At 46.5% G+C, this 25,881-nt stretch overlaps 1 protein-coding gene across 2 annotated transcripts in view; it reads left to right on the top strand.

Annotated features, from left to right (window-relative positions):
- BRD3 (bromodomain containing 3) overlaps positions 1–24,955 on the top strand; it is a 49,796-nt gene extending 24,841 nt beyond the window's left edge. Inside the window, exons 4-12 of one of the 2 annotated variants that reach the window (XM_054007901.1) lie at positions 964–1,111; positions 2,712–2,926; positions 4,868–5,239; positions 14,131–14,259; positions 15,373–15,564; positions 16,407–16,648; positions 18,679–18,971; positions 21,022–21,180; positions 23,697–24,955. In XM_054007901.1, coding sequence (XP_053863876.1) covers positions 964–1,111; positions 2,712–2,926; positions 4,868–5,239; positions 14,131–14,259; positions 15,373–15,564; positions 16,407–16,648; positions 18,679–18,971; positions 21,022–21,180; positions 23,697–23,812 — 1,866 coding nt within the window. In that variant the 3' untranslated portion in view covers positions 23,813–24,955. The remainder of the gene's footprint in view (positions 1–963; positions 1,112–2,711; positions 2,927–4,867; positions 5,240–14,130; positions 14,260–15,372; positions 15,565–16,406; positions 16,649–18,678; positions 18,972–21,021; positions 21,181–23,696) is intronic. The other variant, XM_054007903.1, reaches the window with a different exon arrangement.
- The last annotated feature ends 926 nt before the right edge of the window (positions 24,956–25,881 follow it).

Consider the following 25,881-nt stretch of genomic DNA (forward strand, 5'->3'; position numbering starts at 1 on the left):
AAATCTCTCGTGCACTTTGTTGGTTGCTTATATATGCTTTTTTTTTTTTTCTGGCTTTAAAGTGCTTTTTATTCCTTGTATTCTTTTTCCTAAGATAGTTCATCATTGACCCACGCTGGGGAGCGAGCTGAAATAAATAAATTAATTAGCTGGTGCTGCAGCGAGGAAGGTGTTTATTCTCTTCTCCTGAATATTTTGCCAGACAGGGATTGACAGCTCGTCGGTTGCAGCTCTCTGCTTCCAAACCGATCTGTGGGGCAGCAATGGTGTGGGCTTCTAAAGGAAGCCGTGTTCTGGTTCTTCATTGTATTTAGAGGCTGTAATTTGCCAGCTGGTCAGGGTACGTGCACACTGCAATAAAAGACCCACAGCATGGCTGCGGCTGGCCTGGGGCAACTGACTCAGGCTCACAGGGCTTGGGCTGTGGGGCTATACAATTGCAGTGTAGGCATTCAGGCTTGGGCTGGAGCCGGAGCTCTGGGACCTTCCCCTCTTGCAGGGTCCTAGAGCTTGGGCTCCAGCCCAAGACCGAACGTCTACACAGCAGTTTTTCAGGCCTGGAGCCCGAGCCCTGTGAATCCAAGTCAGCTGACCTGGACCAACCAGGTTTTTTTCATCCCCATGTAGACATACCCTTAGAGCCCAGGCTCCAGCCCAAGTCCGAACCTCTACCCTGCTATTTTAACCCCACAGCCTGAGCCTGAGTCAGTTGATCCGGGCTCTGATACTTGGTACTGCGGGTTTTTTGTCGCCGTGTAGACATACCAATTGAGGCTGGCGTGAATACCAGAGAAGGGGTAAAGTGTTATTTGATTCTCAGAGCTATGGCGCATTCATTCATTGGAAGACAGTGTACATTTCCGGCTAGGGGATAAATCAAACAACGCGATTGTAAAGGCTTTCAGTCCCTCTTTGCTTCTCACGGGTGCATTATGCTAGTGCTGCCTTGTTCTGTCCACCCAGCCCACGGATGACATCGTCCTCATGGCGCAAGCCCTGGAGAAGATTTTTCTGCAGAAAGTAGCCCAGATGCCCCAGGAGGAAGTTGAGTTATTACCACCGGTCCCTAAAGGCAAAGGTCGCAAGCCAGCAGCGAGCGCACAGAGTGCAGGTACTGACCTGACCAGATGGTAATCAATGTTGCGAGCCCGTTGCTGATTCCTGACCCACTTCCACCCTGCCTGACTAGACACACAATTGGGAGGGTAGAAAAGGAGTGTAGTCTAATGGTCAGAGCATTAAATGAGATTCAGGACGTGTGGATCCTGCTTGTCTGTCTATCCAAGATACTGCCCATCATAGTAGTATCTGCCTGCCTGCCAGTCTTTTAATGTATTTATCCTCATAGCAGGCCTGTGAGGGAGGACACTGCTACTATCTCCAGAGCACAGAGAGACTAAGGGCCAGATATCTAAAGGCATTTAAGCTCCTAACTCCCATTGAAATCCCAGGGGTGAAAACATGTGTTTGCATTGATTTAACGAAACAGGAGCAAGTTGCTGTGTAGATGAAATCTGATTGTGGCTTTGGGAAAGTCAGTTTGCCTTTTGTGCCTCAAGTTCCACATATGTCAACTAAGGCACCAAGTCTGTACAGCGTCCTTTGAAGGTGCTGTAGAAGTGCAAAGAATTATTTCATTAATCAATAATAGAACAGTGCTGGGACTTTAAAAACAAATAAACAAAAAAAACTTTTGCACCTTGTATTAAAATGCAGCTGCGTCTGTGGGACAGATTACTGCCGCCCTATAACAGGAATGGCAGCATGGTGTAGTAGATAATGCACTAGTCTGGGAATCCAGAGACCTGGGTTCTGTTCCCAGTTCCGCTTTTCATTTGCGGCATAACCATGGGCAAGTCACCTGAACTTTCCCTGTGAAGAGCTTTGAGGTCTATGGATTTAAAGTGCCGTATAAGTAGGCCTGGGTGAGACTTTTTTGGTGAAACATGCAGATTTGGCAACATGGAAACGTTTTGTGAATTCCTGTTAGCTTTGCTGAGTTGTTTTGGTTGGAAAAAAAACAAAACAAACAAATTCTGAAAAATGTAAACATTTCATTTTGACATGAACTGTTTCGATGTTCCGGTTCGGGGTGATGCTTTTTGTTCAACATTTTCTTTTATTAAATAAATAAATAAATATTTTAAAATGGTTGAAATGGAAACAAACCGTTTCATTCGACCTGACATGAATTTTTTGTTGACTTTTCAATTCACCCATACATTTGAAAATTTTTCTTTTCCGTTTGACCCAAAAGGGACATTTAAAAAAAAATGTCAGGCTTACCAGTGACTGAACAATCAGTTTTTTGCCCAGCCCCATAGACTAGTGGTATTTATTATTAACTCTGCAGAGCAGGAGCAAAGGCAGCTTGAACCCAGTGGAGGTTTTCCCGCTGTGAACAGTTCAGCGTCCTTTCTAGAGAATCCACGTCCTTCCCTACCCTCCCATCGGTCTCCTCCTTGGCTGAGCACAGGCTAGTTCTGAGAGAGGCTGGAAGGGAAAACAGAAACTGTCCCATAACAGCAGACCTGACCGTCAGGACTTGGAGCAGTTTGCTCACATATGGTCATCCAGACACTGCAGAGAGAGCAGAAAGGCCCAGACGTTCATTGCTGTAGAGTCCAGAGGCAACAGCTTCTCTTGGTCAAGCTAGCTGAGTGCCTATTGAATGTGCTGTCTCACATGTGTTTAATTGTATCGTTTTAAAGGAGCGCAGCAAGCAGCAGCCGTGTCATCGGTCTCCCCGCCAGCCCCTTTCCAGAACGTCCCTCCAGCTGTCTCTCAGACGCCCGTTATCGCCGCCACGCCCGTGCCAACCATCACCGCAAACGTCCCGCCTGTAACTGCTCCTCCGGCTGCCGCTGCCCCTCCTCCTGCTGCTCCGATTATGACAGTGGTTCCTCCCACGCCACCTGTAGTCAAGGTAAACAAAGCAACCAACCGTCTTTCTCTTTGCAGGACCGCATTTTTAGATGGGCAACCGCTGGTCAGAAACATGAGTTACTTCCCTTTGCATTTGACTTTCCAACTCCACAGATATCACCACCGGTTAGCCAGCTACGAGGCTGCATGAACGTAAAGGCCTCTGAGGGCCCAGTGCCCCTACCCCACCTAAGAACTCCCTGCTCTCACCAGTTGTCCCATAGGTTTTGGTAGGACCGCTCCTTTCAGGTTTGCAAGAGCAGGCCCAACGAACATACAGCTCCATTTTAGTTTCAAATGGGCATAGAGAAGGGCCTGATCCTGCATTCCTGACTCCAGGGCAGTCAGTGGGAGTTTTGTCACAGTGAAGACTGCAGGAGGGCACTCCAGCTGGAAAGTATTGAAAGCAGCTTTGTGCTTTGAGAACCCGAGAAATATCAGTAGGATCAGCAAGTTCTGTCTTCCTTACTGACTGTATTCTGCTACCAATTGTACGCCTGTATTTACTATTTAATTTGCTAATTTAATTTCCCAGTAAATTAAATTACTGCTCCAAACAGCTGCTGGCTGAATACCATTTTTTTTTTTTTTTAAGAAAAAAATTGGATGAAAGCGTTAATCTAGTGACACAATTTTCTGCTTGAAATTTAACATTAAAACAGGGGTGTTAACAGTGTTCTGTAGAGGATAGCAAACCCTGGACTGGAACACAGGGGATATGGGTTCTAGTCCCAGTTTTGCCACTGGCTTGCTGTGGGGGACCTTGGCCAAATCATATCCCCTTTCTGTGCCTCAGTTTCCCTATCTATAGACTGGGGAGAATGATATTGATCTCCGTCGTGTAAAAGCACTTTGAGATCTACAGATAAAAAGCGCTATATAAGAGCTAGATACTACTATTGATGTCATGGTAGCACCCAGAGGTCATAATCGAGATCTGGATCCTATTGTGCTAGACTTCATACAATCATAAATAAGTCCTAATACCGTAAATGGCATGACCGTAATTGAAATCCTCTTCACATGTCCTGCCAAAGGGGGCATTAGCCCTTCAGAACTACCTGTAGCATAAATGTACAGATTCATGCCACAAGGTCAGATGAGGTTGTGTCTGTTAATAATCATGGAGCTTATTGTTTGGGATTTTCTTTTTTATTTCCCACAGAATGAACCCTTGAATTTGCAAGTTTATAACCCAAATCTCCTGCCAGCTAAATCCACACTGCACAGAAGTGTCTTTCGTTCCAGATGCACTCTGTGCACAAATAACTCATTTCCTAGTCACCCATATATTGTTGGTACATTTCACCTGCATATTAAAGAGGCTACTAAAAACTAAGTTTTGCAAGTAAACATTGCAAAATTCTCTCTGTTTGAAATCACAATTTCCCCCCAGCTTTCTATGGAAAGCAAGTTTTTCAGAGGCAAAAGACCTTCCCTGGAGAAGTTGGGAGGGGTTTGGTAGGGAGAATCACAATGCCGGGATTTATATGCACTGGATATGTTTTATTTCCTTGGGGCCAGACTGTGAAGCTCTTAATCCCATTTCTAAGCAGTTACCTGCCTGAGTTGTTCCATTGACTACAGTGGGACGTCTCAGGTGAGTAATGGCTCAGTGAGCTAAGTAACATTTGTCAGTTCACAATGGAGGGCTCGATCCTGCAGCTCTTTAACTGGGCAGGTTCTCTCCTTGTGACTAGCCTCCTGGACTTGTTGCTCCCCAAGGGCCCGATTCTCTGCTCACACCAGTAATACTCAGGGACAACTCCCGTTGTACTCAATGGAGCTACAGCCATGTAAACCCGGTGTAAGTAAGAGGAGAATCAGGCTATGTGGCAAGAATCGGTTGTGCTGGCTGAGCAGGATCAGGCCCCGAAGTGGCCCTTGCCAGCCCGGTCTGCAGGCAGGACCTGTGTTCCCGACCACCCGTTCTTTGTTTCAGAAAAAGGGAGTGAAGCGAAAAGCAGACACGACCACGCCCACCACCTCGGCCATCACTGCCAGTCGGAGCGAGTCGCCCACCCCGCTGTCAGACCCCAAGCAGGCGAAAGTCGTCGCTCGCCGAGAGAGTGGCGGCCGGCCAATCAAGCCACCAAAGAAAGACCTCGAAGACGGGGAGGTCCCCCAGCACGCGGGGAAAAAGGGCAAACTCTCTGAGCACCTCAAGTACTGTGACAGCATCCTGAAGGAGATGCTCTCTAAGAAACACGCAGCCTACGCATGGCCCTTTTACAAGCCTGTCGATGCAGAGGCCTTGGAATTACATGACTATCATGATATTATCAAACACCCCATGGATCTCAGTACTGTGAAAGTACGTCCACGTTTACCACCTCTTTTGCAGGGTGTCTTAGCTCTCTGGTTGCGAATAGAAGAGGGGCTACCGCTCTTGCAGTGGGTCGGTTCTTGGTGGGTGGGGTGGAAAATTGACCAGATTTGTGGACCATTCAGATCTTTTTTTTTTTTTCTATTTTGTTTCCCTTTTTCCATGTCCTGGAATGTTTCCCTGTACCCTGTATTCCACACTATGCAGTGCCAACAGCTCCCTGAGCAGATAGTCCGGCTATCTAAACACACGCCCCCTTGACAGCGTTGTGCTCTGAACACAGGATGTGCGGTATTTCGTAGGGTTCGATCCATAGAACCCCGTGTACAGCAGTCACTGCCTTCCCATCAGTTGTTTGTGTGGCGTGGGCTCTGGATGGTCTTTGTGTGACGCCAGGTGGGACCTGATTATCACCTGTTCACTCCGCGGTGGTAGATATTACAAATGTAACAGCGTTGCTAGCTAGCAGTGGTTCACGGCTGCCTCGTAGAGAAGCAGGTATTTCAACTTAGCTTACCTTGGTTTGAACTTCAGGGTGCTTTTCTTTTGGGGCGGGGAGGTTTCCCTCCATCCGCAGGGCTCCATGTTGCCCCCCACCCGTCTGCGTTCTGCTGGTCAATCGGCCATAGGAATCTCTGTTGGTTGAAATGAGACTTTTCCGCCCACAGGCAAGAGATGAAGATGCTCCTGCTAGCTTTTACTTTTTATGTTAAGGGCTTAAACCTACTCCCCTTACTGCCAATGAGTGGGATTTCCAAAGATGCCTAAGTGACTTAAGAGGCCCAGTGTTCCTCAGTCACCATCCTTTTTCTGAGTTCTCCTAAGACACTTAGGTTGCTTTGGAAAATCCCATTCACTACTTATATGCACTATAATAATGGTCCAAAAGATCTTCCAAGTGATACTTGGAACTGCGGAGTTTGGGACAACTACTGCAGTATATTTTTTTAAGGGAGGGGATTTTGTCAGCATGAGCTACTGCATGAAGCCTGAGGCGAGGAGCCAATAATTCATGAGTTCTAAGCCTTGGGCAAGTCATTTCACCTATCTGTGCCTCATTTTCTCCATCTGTAAAATGGGGATAAGAATATTTCCCTACCTCACGGGGCTGTTGCGAGGACTGATGTTTGTAAGGCCCTACGTATGTGCTAAGTATCGTTATCGGGAATGTTTACCCCACCCAGGGCCGGCTCTCTGCTGGCTGAGATGCTGCAAGCAGCCACTTGTGGAGTGATGACTCAAAGACCATCCTTATTCTTGCATTTGCCCTCACTCTGTAAACCCGAGCCATCCCAGCGCTCAGGATTTCGTTTTAGATTTGCCACTGAGCCAAGCCGAGCTAAAGGCCTCCAGCGACTTCCTGGGAGGAGAAAAGGAAAGACGCCTGGGTGAGTTGAGTTTGCGCGAGCGCTGGTCGTACCTCAGAGAAGGGATTCTGGTGTAGGCGAGAGACGGGGGAACTGGTGGCAGAGCCCTGGTGCGCTGTCTGGGTCCAGGTTGAGAGCGTGGGAGAATGGCTCCAATGGCTCTTGGTGCACGTGTCGTTTCTTGGGAGGCAGACCAGCGTGGAGTAGGCAGGCAGCAGGAAGGGCCGCATGGAATACGGTTTGTAGGAGGAGGAGACCAGAGCGGATCAATTCCGGGGCTCTGGGAGACTGAAAGACTTTTCTGCCTGTATCTTCTGCAGTGCTGATCGAGGGGAGGGCGCGAGTGTTTTCTTGACTCGTTTTCCTTTTCTCTCGGGGGCAGGAGGTGGCGGAGAGAGAGAAGTGTCCTCCATGTCCCCACTGGAGGGCTGAGGTCCCCCTGGCATTTTGGCCGTAGGATGCAGCTGCCACCTTTGCTATCTTTGGGTGACCAGCCGTGGAGGCTCCTCTGGGATGCATGGGGTGGGCAGTGTCCTGTTTGGGTTGCCATGCTCTGTCTCCTGCCCTTCAGATTTGCTTTGTGGATTCCCATGGAGGCCCATGAGGCTCCATCTGCATGGATGAGATCACAGAACCGTACCCACTGCCAGAAAATCTATGCTCAGCTTCATGTGTCCATTTTCCCCACTCACTGCCAGATGTCAGCAGCTGCAGTGCTGACCAGGAGCCCAATCCTGCTGCCATCAAAGCCAGCAGCAGAACTCTCATTGATTTCAGAGGGAGCAGGATCAGACAGTGGATGGGACTTTCTCTTTCAAGCTTACTAGTGTTTCCCCTTAGATCATTTTGGAGCAGCGCCTTCCTCTTGCCTCGAGCAGCTTGGCTGTCTGCCTTAGTAGCACTCTCAGCCACGGAAGTTTTAATCTAGCATAGATTGACTTTGATTCTTATTGTTTACACAATAAGGACGGTGATCAATTGCTCTCCATGTCCACTGAAGGTCGGACAAGAACTAATTGGCTTAGTTTGCAGCAAGGGAGATTTAGGTTCGATATTAGGAAAAGCTTTCTAACAATAAGGATAGTTAAGTACTAGGACAGGTTACCAAGGGAGGTTGTGGAATCCCCGTCATTGGAGGTTTTTAAGGACAGGTTAGACCAACATTTGTCAGGGATGGTCTAGTTTACTTGGGCCTGCCTTAGTGCCAGGGGCTGGACTAGATGACCTCTTCAGGCGTCTCCCAGCTCTACATCTATGTGATTCTGTTAGATTGACATTCCTGCCTCTATCCTTGCTCTGCAATGGAACTGGAATACATATAGGAAGAAGAGACACCTGAAATGTTTATAAACCAAACAATCTGTTTGTCTCAGCCGTGGCGAATTTACATTCTAAGGCCCCAATCCTGCAAGCGCTTATGCAGATGAGCAATCCCATCAACTTCATTGGAGCTAGTCATGGGTAAAGTTACATGCTTAAGTGTTTGCAGGATGTGGGCTATAAAACGGACAGACAGGATACCCTGGAGGTCCTAAGGGACATACCTGGCTTAAAACACGATCCTGTTCATTCTTTTGCACGAGTAATTTTATTGACAAGAGGCATCCCATTAAGGTCACTGGGACTGCGGGAACTAGAGGTGCTGCCCTCCCTGGCTTGAAGCGGTGTCCATTATATACAGGGTTTACAGTTTGGTTCGATGGTTCTCAGGACCCCCACTGTACAAATTGTTCCAGCCCCCCTGCTGCTCATGTGAGTAAATTTGCTGCGGCGTATAAGTGTTTGCAGGATATGGCTATTAGATTGTAGGGTTTTATTATTATTACTTTCACATGGCTCCCTTTTCCCTTCATATGCCATTTTGCTGACGGTGTTGAGGTGTTTGAGTTAATCATCTGGAATTAAGAAATCTAGACCGAGGCCCTAATTTTTAAGAGGACCCCTAACAAAGTCTGTAATTCTCCAATGAGATACCTGTGGATGCAATTGGGTGGGTTCATGCCCTTGCAGTTATTTACGCCCAGTTACTGCATGCACACGATTCCAAATCCAGCCCTGAATCTCTGTAAAGATCTCTGGTTTCTTTAATGGGGTTTGGAAGGATATTTGTTCCAAAGCTGACTGTCCCTGGCCCAGTCCCTACCTTACTCCGGTACAGACTCCCATTTTGATAATATGATTTTTTGGAGCTATGAATAAAATCTTCTCTAGCTGTCTTGGATGATGCCGCACCCCCTGACTTGAAGTGGTTTCCATCATAGACAGGTTTTACAGTTTGATTCAGTGGCTCTCAGCCCCCCCACTATACAAATTGTTCCAGCACCTCTGCTGTCTTGTGCTAAGAACAGTCAGTAAATTACCGATGGCCGGATCCTTCTTGGCTATCTCACTCGAGTAATGCATTGACTTCAGTGGAGTATTTATGGGCCCAGTCCTTGAAGGTGCCAAGTGCATTCAACTTTCTTGATGTCATTGGAAGCCAAAGGTGCAGAGGGCCTTTCCAGAGATGCGTTGCACCTTGCAAGATCACGTCCCAAGTGAGTAAGGCAAGTGGGATTTTCCCCCCTAAAATATAGATCTAAGGAATGAAATCCTGATCCTAATGAAGTCAACGGCATGCCCCATTGACTTCAGTGTGGCCAGGGTTTTGCCCAACAATCCATGGAAGCAAGATGCTTTAGATGAGTTCTGTGTATTATCCATGTTTTAAAGAAAAACAGACCTATTTGAGAACACTGGGGTTTCTTTGGCCGGCACTAAATCCACACTCAGGGTCCTCTCCGTTGGCTTTCGGTGCATGCTTTTATGGATCTCAGATTCTTGATGGCAAGGTATAAAACATGTGGACCTCTGACTGTACTGTCTGTGCAACTGAGTGACGTTCTCCTCTACTTTATTAGTACCGTCGGAAAGGTTGGAGACAAATTAACGGTGAACCCTGTAGAGTCTTTTATAGATAAAGACTCTGGAACTGCCTTTCACGGGGTAGAATTTTTCTTAATAAATTCTCTTTGAAGTGCTGTCTGGGATTATTTTCTTCTGAACTGTTTTGCTGTCACCCTTGGCTTGTTGGTACTTTTTCATAAATGACCATAGTGTGCTTTAATTGAGACAGGTCCTGTACACTGTAAAATGAACAAAACGTTAGATCTCCTCTAGCGCAAGTGCCAGTGGGCTTTGTTTATGGGTCTGAAGGTCCCGGGTTCAGTTCTGTAGTGATGATTAGTGTGCTGGTATGTGGAGTGCAGCCTTGAGCTGATGCTGAATGCATTATGCAGAAATTAACCTCTTTAGCAACGAGAATACATGGGCTTGTGCATGCCTGTCCCTCCTGCTCCCTGGATGTGTGAGGGTTGATTTTGCAGAGTTAATATTTCATGTCTCGGTAGGTATTTGTCTAAGGCCCTGCAGTGAATTGTGAAGCAGTAGGTATATCTCAGATGGTTTGGAGGGTACTTTCTGACTGTGCTTGTACCAGTGAAGTGGGCTGGGTTGGTTGCCAGGACTGCCTCCAGGAAAGGAGAGATGATGAGGGAATACAACTGAGCTGATTCTGACAGGCCGGCGGACTGAGACAGGATCTTTAGTGCAGAGTGGGAATGTGTCTGAAGGGGGTGCTGCAGGGTAGAGTGGATCAAGACAGAATGGGAAGAGCTGTGGAAACTGTAGGGCTCTCCTGTCTGATTCCTGGCATAAGGGATTTGCAGAAGTTTCTACTGTTAATGAGCATGTACCCATGTAAATTCCAAGAGCATCACAGAGCAAAACTGGTGCTGTAGAGCGTGTAATTCCTCCATGGTTATCAGAGAGTGGCAAGCAGGAATGATACACGTTGAGGGGGTTCTGGAGTACACTAGATCAGCGAAAGAGGATGGATTCAATTGTAACAACTCTGTGGCTGCTGCAGGTTATTTGGTAATTACACTCAAATCGGTTAAAAAGAATTGCCATGGAGCCTGGACTCAGGACTAATCCTTTGCACTTCCCATAGCTGTATCCAAGGACAAACATTAGTCCACCCTCTTCCCAGCGCCAAGGCACCTTCCCTGTTTTCCAGATGGGGAGACTGAGGCACAGGCAGCTGAAACGTTATGCCCAAGATCACCCAGTGCGAGACCTGAGAACGGAACCCAGAGCACCTGACTCCCAGCCCCGTGCCCTGGCCATTAGGTCTCTCTCTGTCACTGCGGAGACAGAAATATGGATGTGTTGGCCCTTTATTTACTTCGGAGGACACAAGTAACCATACTCAGCAGTTTGCGTGTAAGAGGATTTGTTTAGTGTTGCTTCCAGAATAAACCATTGGCCTCCAGGGAGTTAAAGGTGCAAGTCCGTGAACTTTCTTGTAGCAAACTGCTGTGGTTTCGGAGCAGCCCGGTTCAGGGTTTTAAAGCAGGGGGACTTTTTTTTTCCCAGGGAGTTTTAAAGCTTTCTTTAATTGCAGCTGTTCCGGGGATAATTGCCTCTAGGTTTAAAAGAACTAACCTCCGAGTTCATGTAACTTGCGAGCGGGTTATGAAGAGTCCTGGACTGAATCCCAGCTGATGTAAATCGTCACAGCGCTATGGAAGGCAACGGAGCAACCCTGCTTTACGCCTGCCGAGGGTCTGCTCCGTTGTCCCTGAGCCACACAGTTGGGGCACCAGGGTCTCCTGTCAGGAAATGACTAATTTAAAAGCCTCCATAAGCCCTAAGGCTGGGCTTTCTGAGGGGAGTCCGTGAAAGTTGGGTGTCTACACTGCAGTCGGAGGTGCGATAGCAGCATGCATAGCCATGTCCAAGCTAGCGTCAATATACCGATAGCAGGGTAGCTGCAGAAGCAGAGACTTAAACATACCTGGGCAATTACCTGGGCAGCTAACCTGCGCTGAAATCCTGCTGCCATGGCACACAAACTAGGTGAGTTAAAGCTAGCTCAGGTATAGCGACAGGTGCTGCATTCACACCTGATTGCAGCAGAGCCGTACCTAAGTCTTTCCGTCCCCTCTCTCACCAGACTCTCTCATTCTGACCTGCAATGGCAAACTTACCTCGTCTGTTAGCGCCTAAGCAGCTCGGCAAGTCAAGAACCCAAAGGCATTTCACGCAGCCATTTGAAGTCCATATTCTCGGTCTTTCCTGAGTGAATTTTCTTTCAAACAAAAATTAAAAAATAATAATCCAGTGATCAAAAGGCCCTGGAGTTAGAAAACCTCTGTTTTTGGACGAAACCGAAGCCTCACGCACTGATATGTGCAATAATCAGCCAGTGAACATGCCAAACCAACACAAGATCCTCATAAAGGCCTTTCAAGCAGGAAGGCATATTTTAAAGGAACAGGGCGCTTTAGTTTTAATGTATTGTTTTGCTTTGGAATTGGCCCAGAATGTTTTTCATACAAGGCCAAACTGTTCTTGATCTGTAGGAGCACAAATCTGTCTCTCCCCTCCCCCTGCCCAGTCCTGCGGCTCAAAGGCGTTCTCTGGCTTATTAAATCCCCCAAAACGGGATCTTGTCACACAGCCATGTCTGGCAAGCTTTCTCGTCGCAGTGTGAAATGCTGGTGTAGTAAGGTCGCTGCTCGGAATGCAGATGTCCTACCAAAATTAGTTCGTAAGGATGAAATTCACATCTGTGTAGATTACCAGCACAAGAGCCCGTTTGAGTGAATTACAAGGCTCATTCCATTGCCCTTACACATGTGTATCTCCCAGTGAAGTGAATGGGAATTCTGTATGCATTAGGACCAAATATTGGGGCCTTTATGACTTAAGTGGTACATACACTTTCCACTGGCCCTCTGCACAGGGGTGAATTTTACCATACCAAGCCTGCAGTCCCTCTGCATGCAAAACCCTCCTCGTTTCAAAGAGAGATACAGGTGCAGAGAGCTGTAGAATGGAGGCTTTTAACCATTCAGCAAATGCAGCATTTCTGTACGGTAGATATAAATCAAGCCTACGCTGTTAGATTTTACACATTCTGTAAAAGAAATTGCTGTGCACCTACAAATCTCGTTGTAAGTCTATCAGAATGAAGTCATGCAGTAAAATATCCCACGGCACTACAATTAAACTGGACTTGAGGCTGAGTACGTCTCGAACTGAAGAGTAAAACATTGCTCCCAAGACTGCTGCAGTTTTTCTCTAAACCAGCATTACAAACCCAGGGAGTTCAGAGTTAAGGTTAAACTGAAAAGGAACAGATGGAAGTTGAGACTGGAAAAATTCTAACTGGAAATAGGGTGCAATTTTTTTTTACCTTGTAACAATTAGCTAATGCAGCGAGGGTAATTAGCGATTGGGACAGCTTCCCAAGGGCTGCGATGATCCTCCATCACTGGGGCTACATCTACACTACAGGGGGGAGTCGATTTAAGATACGCAAATTCAGCTACGTGAATAGCGTAGCTGAATTCGACGTATCGCAGCCGACTTACCCCGCTGTGAGGACGGCGGCAAAATCGACCTCTGCGGCTTCCCGTCGACGGCGCTTACTCCCACCTCCGCTGGTGGAGTAAGAGCGTCGATCCCCGAGAGGTCGATTTCTACCCGCCGATTCAGGCGGATAGCGTAGACCCAGCCTGGGAGTCATTAAGTCAGGATGGGATGGCCTTCAGTTGGACTCGATTCAGGAATCACTGAGTGGAATTTTCCAGCTTGTGTTATGCAGGATGTCAGGTTAGATGACCCTAATGGTCTCTCCTGGCCTTAAAATCTATGAATCTTCGAGGGGAGGAAAAAATCCCAACATGTTACGGTATGGAAATGCACATTTAATGCACCCAAACAACTGTAACTTTGTCCTCTGACCCTAGCTTCCAGTGTTCCTGTCTCTGTTCTTTTCTTAGTGTCCCATCCTGCAAACCCTTGCTCATCCCATTAATGTTTTGCAGCATTTACCCTTGCCATTGTGCTACATATTATCTAGAATCAAGGACACTGAGTAGAGTTTTAAGGAGCAGACCTGTGTGCCAGCATCTCAGCTGGTGTACATCACCACCACTCTGTTAGCTGCAACTGCGGGGCAGTGATACGCACCCACTGAGGATCTAGCCCTTTAAAGTTTGAAAACCCGGTGCAATTGGACAGGGACTGTGACTGAAGAGACCCTGAGAAGGGTGACCCCTCAGTGCGCTCCCTCTTTGGCATCACACTGGAATTTTATTACATCTTTTGGCAGAGGCAAAGTAACATCTTTTTTCCGGAACCCTCGTGTTTAGTAGAAAATGAACTCTTGCAATCTTTCATAGTGTCAGTTTAAACAGAACTTCTTGGAATATTAGAGTTAAAATCACTGTGATACAACAGTCAAAGGATTCGATTTATGTAAAATATTTTATCTGAAGCCTAGATGTCATTTAGCAGCTTGAATTAAGCAAGCTAGACCGACCTGCTACTATCGTAAGCTAACAGTTTTTTAACTTCTCTGAGCTCTCTCTGTGATGCACCTTTCGTCTGTGCAGTCGCTGTGAATGCATTTTGCTTATGGCTCTTTTCCCCTCCCTCCCCCTTTGGCTTATTTGTTTGCAGAAAAAAATGGACAGCCGGGAATACCAGGACGCACAAGGTTTTGCAGCGGATATTCGGTTAATGTTCTCTAATTGTTACAAGTACAATCCCCCAGACCACGAAGTTGTAGCCATGGCCAGGAAACTCCAGGTAAAGATGTTGGCAAATGCATCTTCCAGAGAGTACATTTTAGCTCCCTCTTAGGAGGAGCCTTCGAGGTTCTGAGCGTGCTCAGCTCCTCTTGGGGTCAATCCAGGAGGGTCCTTGACTGCCCTGGTATTTGGAAAGGGCCATGGATGCCCTGTGCGGTAGCCTGTTCTTCACATGGTGTGATTCAAAGCTGAACACTGCTCAAAGTATGGCCTAATCATTGCTTCGCAAGGTGACAGGAGAGTGACCTTGGGTTTACATAATACACCCCTCTGAACACCCCATTGAAGAGGCGGGAGAAATTGTGCAGTCTGAAAACTACGCTAGCAACATACCATCCTAAAGCCAACCTCCAAGGCTGTTTAATTTAATTTAATAATGGAGATATCCTGTCTCCTAGAACTGGAAGGGACCTTGAAAGGTCATCGAGTCCAGCCCCCTGCCTTCACTAGCAGGACCAAGTACTGATTTTGCCGCAGATCCCTAAGTGGCCCCCTCAAGGATTGAACTCACAACCCTGGGTTTAGCAGGCCAATGCTCAAACCACTGAGCTATCCCTCCCCCCTATTGCAGAAGATGTTCTCACACTCGCAAACAAGAGGTGCTGTTAGTGTCAATACTGGCAGGGTTTTTTCTGAACTGGATGGAGGAGCTAAATCCTAGAGCGGGAGTCTAACCGAGCAGCAAGTAAGCAGTTATGAAGAAAGCAAATGCACAGGGAATTGCCAGACCCATGGTCCATCTAGCTCAGTGTCTGGTCTCTGTCAGTAGTCGGTGCCAGATACTTCAGAGGAAGGTGTAAGAACCTCGCAGTGGGGATATACCTGATAATCTGCCCCCTAAACAGGTCTCAGATGATTTTACAAAGAGAGATTAAAGTGTGATCCAACTCCTGTTAAGAATCTTCCCATTGACTTCCAAGGAGCTTGGATCCACCTCTTATGACTTTAGACCCTAAACTCTCCGGGGTAAGGAATGCTTCCTAGTTACTTGTCTCTACCGCACAATTGATCAGGGTTCCTAGCCTGGCCTTAATAATGATCTTAAAAGATGCAGAATGAGGTCGTTGTGGCTGAGGCATCTTTGTCGCCCTGAACCCAACAACCTCTGCAGGACGTCTTCGAGATGAGATTTGCAAAGATGCCGGACGAGCCCATGGAGCCCCCGCCCCCACCTCCTCCGACGGCGCCGGTCGTCAGTAAAAGCACGGAAAGCAGCCACAGCAGCGAGGAGAGCTCGTCTGACTCCGACAGCTCCGACTCTGAAGAAGAGCGAGCGACCAGGCTGGCCGAGCTCCAGGAGCAGGTGAGTGGCAGGCCAGCTCCGAGCAGCCTCTCCATAGTGAGCGGTGTGTCTGTGAATGTCTACAAAATGGATATTAGAGCGGGACTTACGGGTATCGATTTGTTGTAAAAATCCCCTCTGGGCTGAGACTTGGCAATTAAGACCGGCCCCTTCTCCCCACAACACCCCTGGGATAATCTTGGAAAAGATTAGCACACCCATTTTATAGGCAGGGAAACTCAGGCATACTCAAATGTACCACCTGCTCCCTTTGTGATCTTGGGCAAGTTTCGCTGGGTCTCAGTTCCCTTTGTGTAAAATGGGGTTAAAGATCCTTCTTTTCTCTCTCCTATTGGCTGTTTAGACTGTAAGCTCTACAGGGCCGGGACTGTCTCTTATGTGTACGTGCAGCGCCAAACACAAGGGGGCTTGGTTGGGGTTGCCAGGTGCCACCAGAACATACCTAAATAATCAAGTGACTTACCCAGCACGTCATTGGCAGAGCCAAGAATAGAACCCAACTGCCCTGATGCCCCAGTCCTAACCACTAAATTCCCTACTTTTCCATGAGTTTCTCCACCAAGAGGTGGCTACTTTTCATTTGCCTAAAGAATGGGAACTAAGTTTTCTCCCGAGGGTCCACTTCTGTGGACCCGTATTTAACTCTTTAAAGAAAGGTTACTAAAAATCAAACAAAGTCTCCGGGCTGCAATCAATAGACTCAGCCCAATGATTAACTTCAAACGCTGCTGGTGTGAATGGGAGAGGTGTGAGCACATCTGGGTGGGTGGGTGGATGCTGTCTGTGCCTGGAAGAGTTGAGTGTGTTGATAATGGGGCTCGACTTTTCTGTTCTCCCCGCAGCTGAAGGCCGTCCATGAGCAGCTAGCTGCTTTGTCGCAAGCGCCCGTGAACAAACCAAAGAAAAAAAAAGAGAAGAAGGAAAAAGAGAAGAAAAAGAAAGACAAGGAGAAAGAGAAAGAAAAAGAGAAGCACAAAGTGAAAGCCGAGGAGGAGAAGAAACCCAAGGTGGCCCAACCAGCGAAACAGACCCAGCAGAAGAAAGCACCAGCAAAAAAAGCAAACAGCACGACCACAGCTAACAGGTGGGTGTTTGGCCTCTTGTCCGGAGTCTTCCTATACATTAGTCTTTCCCTGCCCTTGCCAGTTTTGTAGCTTTCTGTTATCCATACTAGCCTACGGGGAACCACACAAGGTTCGGAGGGTCACATCGAATAAACATCTTGGGTGAGAATTTCAAAAGCACTTGGCTTTGGCCTACCTCTGCACCTCTTGAAGTCAGCGGTGAAGCTCCCACTGACTTCAAGGAGAGCGGAGTTAGGCCAGCACTAAGTATTAATGAAGATCCCTCCCCTTCCCCCCCCCCCAAAAAAAATCCAGACGCTGATTAGAATCTCTTGAGTCGTGGTCTGGAAATTGATCCATCCTATTTCTAATGCCCCGGTCATCGGAGTTAGCTAGGAAGGCATCTCCAGATCAGGCTTTTTCTCGTGCTTTCTGCCTCTGGCTCAGCCAATGAGAACTTCCGCTCCAGTGCCAGCTGGGGCCGGGACTAGCAGAAGTGCCTGCAAATGCTGAAAAGGAGAGATGGAGTTAAAAAGTTAACCCCGTACTGCAATGTTCCCCAACCTTTCTCGTCTGGCGGGCGCCAGACGACGAGCCACGGAGGACCGTGGCGGCAGACGAGCCTCCGCCGAAATGCTGCCGACAAGCGGCAACGTCAGTAGGCGTCGCCGTCGAAATGCCACCGACAAACAGCGTCATCCAGAGGCGTCGCCGCCAAAATGCTGCCGGATGACACTGCCTGTCGGCGGCATTTCGGCGGATGCTCGTCCGCCGTCCACGGGCACCGCATTGGGGACCCCCGCCGTACTGTATTTCAGAACTTTGAAAAAGCTCCAGTTCTGTTCCAGGTGGGCAGAAGGTTTGGGTTGGGGTTGGTTACTTTGGGCCAGGTCCCTGTTCCTGTTGAAGTCAGTGGGAGTTCTGTCATGGGTTCAGGATCTGGCCCCTTCTTTCTGAAATGGCTTCTCTCTCCCTAGTGCAGACACACTGTAAAACACAAAAAGGGCCCCCACCTGATCCCAGTGAAGTCCAAGCGAAAAACGAGTGTTGAGTTTCTTCCCGTCCTCACCTAACGAAGCCCACTCCAAAGAGTTACATCCATCATCTAGTTCTGTGGTGCTGTGATGGGTTGTATCTCTCTGGCGCCCTCTTGGAGTGAAGTGCTTCTCTTGTCTTGGATGTCCTTCTCTGGACGGCGGTGTGACTGTAGTCTGGGTTCCAGACTTGGGGTACAACTTTCTGGCTGTGCCCGAGGGAGTCTGTTCTCTTCTGGGGCGGGAAGAAGGGAGGTGTTAAAGAAGTCCAAAAGAAAAAAGCCAGAATACCTCCACAGCCTACAAAAAGGGTTGCGTCCCTGCAGTCTCATGTAGGGTAAAGACCAGTAGTCCTGAGGGGAAGATCTGGGCTTCTTACCCCTTTTGTCCAAACAACCTGGGCTAAGTCCTGGGTCTCTGAGAAGGAAAGTAAGGAAAAAGCTGGTCCCTCTGTTTCCTCAGGGAGCTCAGTCAGTTGTTGCTCTTGACAAGTTCCCCAGCAGACGGCCCCTGAGGACAGCTGGCTCTGCGCACTAGCTCTGTTTGTTCTTGAATGCCGCCCAGCCTGAACCTTTTTAAGGACCTGCCCATCTCCAGGATTGATAAACCTGGGGGTGCGGCAGATTGGGGCCTACTGAGCCCAGAGGAGCTCTTTAACCCCTTATTGCCTGCGGTGGTGCTCTCACAGTCAGTAACAACTGCCGACATGCCAGACCGAATTGTGTCCTAAATTGTCTCAGTGCTAGACGTGGGCTGCTAAGCCCCTATTCAGGACTAGCATTCCTGTTCGAGACAGCACGGAAGTACATACTTCAGTCCCACTGACATCGCTGGGTCTTGAACACAGGTTTAAGTGCTCTCCTGAATCGAGACAGCATCCCTCAACATTAGGGATCGGTGGTCAAGCCAGTTTACAATTTGTAACAGTCAGCATTCGTGATAAAACATTTGGTACAAGGGGAGGAGAAATGAACGCGATACACCAGCGAGCATGTTTGTGCTTTCAAATCCTCCAGGCAGCCTAAAAAAGGAGGCAAGCAGGCGTCTGCACCCTACGATTCTGAGGAGGAGGAGGAGGGCTTGCCCATGACCTATGACGAGAAGCGACAGCTCAGCTTGGACATCAACCGCCTGCCGGGGGAAAAGCTGGGCCGGGTGGTGCACATCATCCAATCCCGGGAACCTTCCCTCAGGGACTCCAACCCCGACGAGATAGAAATAGATTTTGAAACCTTGAAGCCCACCACTTTACGAGAACTGGAGAGATACGTCAAGTCTTGTTTACAGAAAAAACAAAGGAAACCGTTTTGTAAGTTACCTCATGGCTCTCGAGTTCCCCATCAGCCCCCCGGCACGGGAGGCAAGGGGTTGCTCATTAGGACCCTCTTCTTATCAAACTCTCTTTCCAAGTATTGATTACTTGTTGGCAATCTGATGGTGATTTTTTTAAAAGGCCTCTTTCCCCCAATGGAAATGTCCAAGACCCTCCTCTTTAATCTGTTCCTGCCCTCCCCAAAATCCTATACCATGGAAGGCTGAAGGTTCCAAGCTCCCCGAGACGGCGCTCCTTCCCTCCAGAATCTGTGAGGAGCTTATTGTTGTTTGTATTCTGATAGCGTCTAGAAAGCACTACCAAAATCCAGGCCTCTTTGTGCTAGGTAATGTGCATACACCTAGAAGGATATGTTCCCTGATGTGAAGAGCATATAATCTAAATAGACAAGACAAAGGGTGGGGAACCAACACAGAGAGATGAAGTGACTTGCCCAAAGTCTCACACACAGTCTGTGGCAGAGCCAGGAATTGAGCCCTGATATCCTGAGTTGTGTCTTAACTGTAAGACTGTCCTTCCTTGATGGGTGGTCTCTGCTTCGTCCCCAATCCCTCACTCCGGGAACAAAGACTCAAATGTAGCAGATAACCATGATCCCTGCAGAGTAGCCCATTTTGCTGCCACATGACTTCCAAAGAGCTCTAAGCAAATTTATTTTTTTCTGACATCTCGATAGTTTTTTTTCTTGCTTTTTAATGTACAGTAGAACTTCAGAGTTACAAACACCAGAGTTATGAACTGACCAATCAACCACACACCTCATTTGGAACCGGATGTACATCATCAGGCAGTAGCAGAGACGAAAAGGAAAATGCAAATACCGTACAGTGCTGTGTTAAACGTAAACTACTAAAAAAAAATAAAGGGAAAGCAGCATTTTTCTTCTGCATACTAAGTTTCAAAACTGTATTAAGTCACTGTTCAGTTGTAATATTTTAAAGGAACAACCATAAGGTTTTGTTCAGAGTTACGAGAAACGTCCATTCCCGAGGTGTTCGTAACTCTGAGGTTCTACTGTATCAGCTTGATTTTGACTGAATCCCTTTACTGCTGGAACAATTCAGAGACTCTCCAGAATAATTATGTATGCAGAGCATTTTATTTTTGCAACCAAAGCCTGTGTTAACATGGAAAACCTCAGAGTGTCATTAGTGCAGGTGTGTGAAGTTTGCATTCCCTGCACTGATGAACAGGGCTTTGTCTGTGACAATGTCAACACCATGGAATATAACTAAACTTTTCTGCCACATTCTGCTTATTGCAATGTTTTGCTTTCAGAGGGTACTCCGTGTAAGTTTTTGGTGGGAAGGTTTTGGTTTATCATTACTTTAAAATAATACAGAGGAATTTAGGTATTTGGTCCCAGGATCAAGCCAGTGGGCCATCTGTCCTGTTTCTGATAGTGGCCAACATCTGATGTGCAACAGTCGAAAGTATACAATATTGTACTGTGGGGGGATATTTCTTCCTCACCTCAGCTAGCATTAATTTATTATCTGAAGCATGAGGATTGTTGATACTTCTTAACATTTTAATCCTAGCTAATGCAAATACATTCTTGCCATCTGCTATTTTTGCCTGTATCAGTTGCAGTTCTCTTTTTTTTAAGCAACAAAACAGCTGAATTCTTGCATGAAAAATCTAGATCTTGATGGCAAATGCCTGCTTCTGACAACCTTTAATGGGACACTTTGTTTTACAGGGCAGAAAACCCATGTAACAATTCTTTAATTACAATGTAACTATTGACCATATAAGTGGCTGGTAAGTAACCTGTAAATACAAGGTTATTACATGGATATTTCTATCTTCTAAAATAGTTTCCAAGAGATCTTAAAACAAAAAAAATCATGTCAAGGGTGATTGTTATCTGAGAGTCTAGGCTACTTCGTGTGTTGTCCTCTGTAGGGATGTGTAATTGCTATGTGGTCACATGATCTTCACAGTGTCACTACAGAGCAGTTGCCTAGTTGTGTGTGCCCTGTAAAATAGTGATGTCCACTTTTTTTTCCCCCCAACCATACAGTCTCAGAAATTGTGCGTTCCTCCTCCACAGCTGCAAGTGGGAAAAAGCAAGCAGCAAAATCTAAAGAAGAGTTAGCTCAGGAAAAGAAGAAAGAGTTAGAAAAACGGTTACAGGATGTCAGCGGGCAGCTAAACAACAACAAGAAACCTGCAAAAAAAGGTAACTGGCCCCACTTCATTGGCTACGTGTAGTGAGGTTTCACTGCTGTACTGGCCCTGGGCCAAATCAGTTACTATATAGAGACATATATATGTGTAGAGAGTGAATCAATTAATATGTGGAGCTAAGTTTCAGACTGATGCGTCTACTTAAAAAAAAATATATATATGCAGGAGATATCACACAATTCCCATTATCAGCCAGATTATTAGTCTTTATTAACTTGGGCTTGTCTGCATGAGAAAGTTGCACCAGTTTAACTTAGGATATGATTTTAAAGTGATTTAGTTAAAGCAGAGCGAAAGGTTGTGTGGACAGTCTTATTTCAGTTTAAACCAAGCTTATTCCGGTTTAACTTATGTCAATTAGAAATCAGTTAAGGCTTACAAGTAGCTTCACTCACTGACTGCACTGGGGCAGGACTCCAAAGCAAGTTGAAGACGGGGATCATCTCCCTGGTTGATTTGTCCTCAGCATATGACACTGTCTGGAAACAGGGCCTCCTCCTCGATCTCCCGCATCATTCACTGCCGGCGAACAATCCCTCTCTTGGCAGCAATGACTACCTTATTAGCCAGATCAGTAGACCAAGAACTCTTAACTTGGGCATCCCTCAGGGCTCCGTCCTGGCCCAGATACTTTTTAATCTATGCACTATGGATATCCCAGCGATGGAAATTCATGTATGTGGATGACTTTGCTCTATCTGTTCAGCACACAAGCCTTCATACCGTCAGCTGCACCCTAACCCGAGATCCTACCACAATGGCTGATTAATTCCAATGCTGGAAACTTAGGCCTAGCCCGAAAAAAAACCAGTGGTGACCGCTTTCCATCTGAACAATCAAATGACTAATACCAAACTCCATGCACAGTTCTGCGGCGAGAGAGTCAGGCAGGAGGCTAACCCAAAGTATCTTGGTGTTATGCTGGACCAGAGTTCGACCTTTCGACAACACCTGCAATAGGGTCAGGTCTCGTGTCGCGCTTATCAGGAAATCGGCTGGAACATCATGGGGCTCCAGTCCTTGGACCTTATGAACAGCAACAATTGCCTTGGTACATTCTGCGGCTGAATGCTCTGCGCCAGTGCGGTCTCACAGCAGCCACACTAAACTCCTTGACGCACAACTCAGTAATGCCACGTGCATAGTGTCAGGGATGCTCAAATCGACTCCAGACAACTGGCTCCCGGCTCTATTGCACATCCAGCCTTCACCCATTAGAAGAGCTGCCCGGACATCTTGCTTTCTCAGCTCTGTCAATGCAAACATGAGGCACATATCTGAGTGTCCCCTTTGTTCTGTCGCACGGGGCCTGAAGGACATTCCCCAGCTCACTGCTGTGGGAATGTACTGGCTGTCAAACCTAGATATAAATTTGTAGCCATTGCTACCTATCCAAGCCAAATGAAAGAAGTAGTAGTTAAGGCTAAACTGAAAGGAGAGTGTTTACGCAGGGGTTTGCGCTCATGTAACAAAATCAGTTTAAAAACTGATTTAAGGCTACATCTGCATTAAGAGCTAGGGCTGTTATCCCCCATACTCGCTCTGTCTCTCATCCAGCTAATGTGGGTATAAACAGGATAGCCATGGTAGCTCAGATAATGGCAGTGGAAGCCTGGTTTAGCAGTGCTGCGTACAAGCCAGTGTTAAACCAGTGGGTACATACTCAGCACCACTAAACTGGGCCTCCGCTGCCGTGACCCATGCTACCCCGGCTCCGCTACTATTTATACCATAGCTCAATGAGAGCTACAGCGAGTGTGTCTACCCGAGGAGAGGAATCATACCCCTCGCTCATAGTGTAGAGGTAGCCTAAGTTAAACTGCTGCAACTTTCTCCTGTAGACAAGGCCGTAGATTGAATAACAGGCTTGACAGCCTCCAAGCTTAGATCTTGCCCAGCTGGGGTAGAACCTTTGTATTGATAATCTGATAAACCTGCCTTTTTCCTACAGGAAAATTTTACCAACAAACATTATTCATCTCCCTGGGTTGGCTCTCCGAGAATGCGCAGAACCCGGAGCTTGGGGGAAATACCCCAGCAAAATCCACGGGCTGAATTCTCCTCTTAGCTATACTGGTGTGAATCTTGTAAAGAGTCCGGCTGGTGGAAGTTGCCCCGGTCCTCTCTCTGTCAGCAACTCCCACTCTGGAGGCTGTGCTAGCCAGCCTCAGGCCCCGCACGCTGCGTGTGGAGTACGGGTACTTGTGCCATCCAGTTAAAACCAACCTGAGATTCAAGTTGTATTTATCGTGGGTTGTTTGGTTTGGGGTTTTTTTCCATTGAACATTGGTCACTTAAAAAGCTTGCTACCTGGGCAGTTCCACTTTAAGGCCTTCTCCAATTTTCCAGAGGTTTTGGATGTTGCCCCAGCGATCGGATTGTACCATACCAGCACACCAGACTGTTCAACCCAAGGGTGGGGAGAGTGTAGGGAGGGGTTTATATGAATAAATCGTTGAGAGTTCAGATATCTTTCAAATAAATGATGCACAACCTACTTCCCTCTAGAAAAGTCTGGCTCGGCTCCATCCGGAGGCCCTTCCCGTCTCAGCAGCAGCAGCTCCTCAGAATCCGGAAGCAGCAGCTCGAGCGGCTCCAGTTCGGACAGCAGCGATTCGGAATAAACTAGACACTTAACAAAAAAAAAAAAAAAATGGACAACATACACACCAATACTCTGCAGTGTTCCCTTCTATGGTTAATCTACTACTCTTGTTCCACGGTGGTCAGGTTTTTTCTCTCTCTCTTATTTTTTTTTTTTTTTAAATTCAGTGTTATAAAAGATATCTTCCAGTTTTTTTTCCTCTGCTTTTAATAGGTCAAAGATCTTTTTTGGGTGTGCGTGTGACTAGACTTTATGATAAGTAGTTCACTTTGCGTAAAGTCTCTAAATTTTTTTAACTGAAGATGGTTGCTTGGATGTGACAAGAACTTTGAACTCTTAACAAGAGATCCATAGAAAAATCTGCAAGGTGTAGTATACAGTTGCTTTTTTTTTTTTTTTTTTCTTCGACGTTCCCTTTTAATACACCCAACCTGGCTCACTACGACGCAAGGAAAAAAATTTTTTTAAAAGAAATCTCTGTAAAATGGTACTGTATCTGAAAGATGTTAGCTTTTGAACTAGTTGGTGTATTTGTTATTAGCACTAGTATTCTTAATCTCCAAGTCTACAGTGTGATGAAAATGTCAGATGCTATCATCTTTTTACATAAAACAAACAAAAACTCATGTACTGTGGATTGTTAAAATGTATCCTTTTGGGGGAGGGGGGGTAGAGGAGTAGGCTCCTATTCAGGAAGGTACTTAAGCATGTGCTTAACTTTAAGCATGTGAGCAATAGAGCTGGTCAGAATCCCCCCCCCCATCAAAATTTTTGACTTTTTGTTGAAAAAATAAAACATGTTCAGTCTTTCAACAAAAATCAACAATTTTTTGAGGAAAACAGACACTTGGTGTCACTGAAAACCTCCAATTTCCCCTCAAAAAAATTGTCAACCACCCTAATGAGCCAGACCCCCTGACATCAAGGAGACGACCCACATGCTCAAAATCAGATATGTGCTCCAAGTACCTTCCCAAATCAGAGCTTTAGACAGGTTGGAGATAAAGTGGGTGCTGCAGCCTCAGCCCAGATCACGTCACCAATGGAATGGGGGAGGGAGGTTGAATGTTTTTTATCCTATCTTTGTATTAGCAAGGAGCTCCTAGGAGGGAACGCTACTTCTGTGTCTCGCAGGGTGCAGGTTTCCAAACACTGAAACTTTTACCTCACGGGGGGAAAAAAAAAAGTGGTGGTGGGGGGGGAGGGGGGGTCAGAAAACCAGAAAAAAAAACAACTTTTTTTTCGTAAGGCTCAGCAGTTTTCTATGAGAGTCCAGCCTAACGTTTAAACCTGCACTGCTGCAACACATACTCCATTGTCACTGTCCCTAATTTCATGTATATATAAATACTTTATTTATTAACACCATTGGTCATTTGAAACATTAAGAAAACTGCATTATGAAGAACAGCAGAAATGCAGAGGTTTTTTAAATGGTTTGAACCAGTCTAAAAAAAAAAAAAAAAATCTGAGACCTTATTTAAATGTATTGGACTTTTTACCTACAGGTGCTACAGTCCATTATTTCCTGTGTCGGTGCTCTATCATGTTTTGTGTACTCCATTTTTTTTTTTTTTTTTTGTTCCTTCTTTTCTCTTGCTTTTTTTGTACAGAATTTGGAGACTTACAGGTATAGATGACTTCCAGATGCAGCACATTTTTATTTTATCTTATTTGTAATTTTTCCACAGATCTGTGTCTCTGTTTTTTTAATCCAATTTTAGGAAAACCCCAGTTCTATAATATAAACTTTGTAATCTGAGGGGCGGAAATGTATAGTAAATTGAATTCTTGATTTTTTAAAAAAACTTTTTATTGTAAAGAAAAAAAATATACAGAGTTTAACAGAAGTTATGCTTTTCCCTATCCCACCCCCAATTCCCTGAGGCTACCTCGTTGCCTCTAACATGGGAAGCCTTGACATTTGCCCTGCTGAGCCCATATTAGCAGACTGCCAAGAGCCTTCGGGCTGCACCTTATCCTCATTAAGTGGTGCAGGTTGCAGCTGTCCTCATTTTATAACACAGGTGTAGCCTATGAGGACTGCAAATCCCAGCATGCAATGTTCCCAGCAAGTTTAGCTTCCAA

Source organism: Malaclemys terrapin, chromosome 17 (genome assembly GCF_027887155.1).
Source record: "Malaclemys terrapin pileata isolate rMalTer1 chromosome 17, rMalTer1.hap1, whole genome shotgun sequence".
Classification (NCBI taxonomy): Eukaryota; Metazoa; Chordata; order Testudines; family Emydidae; genus Malaclemys; species Malaclemys terrapin.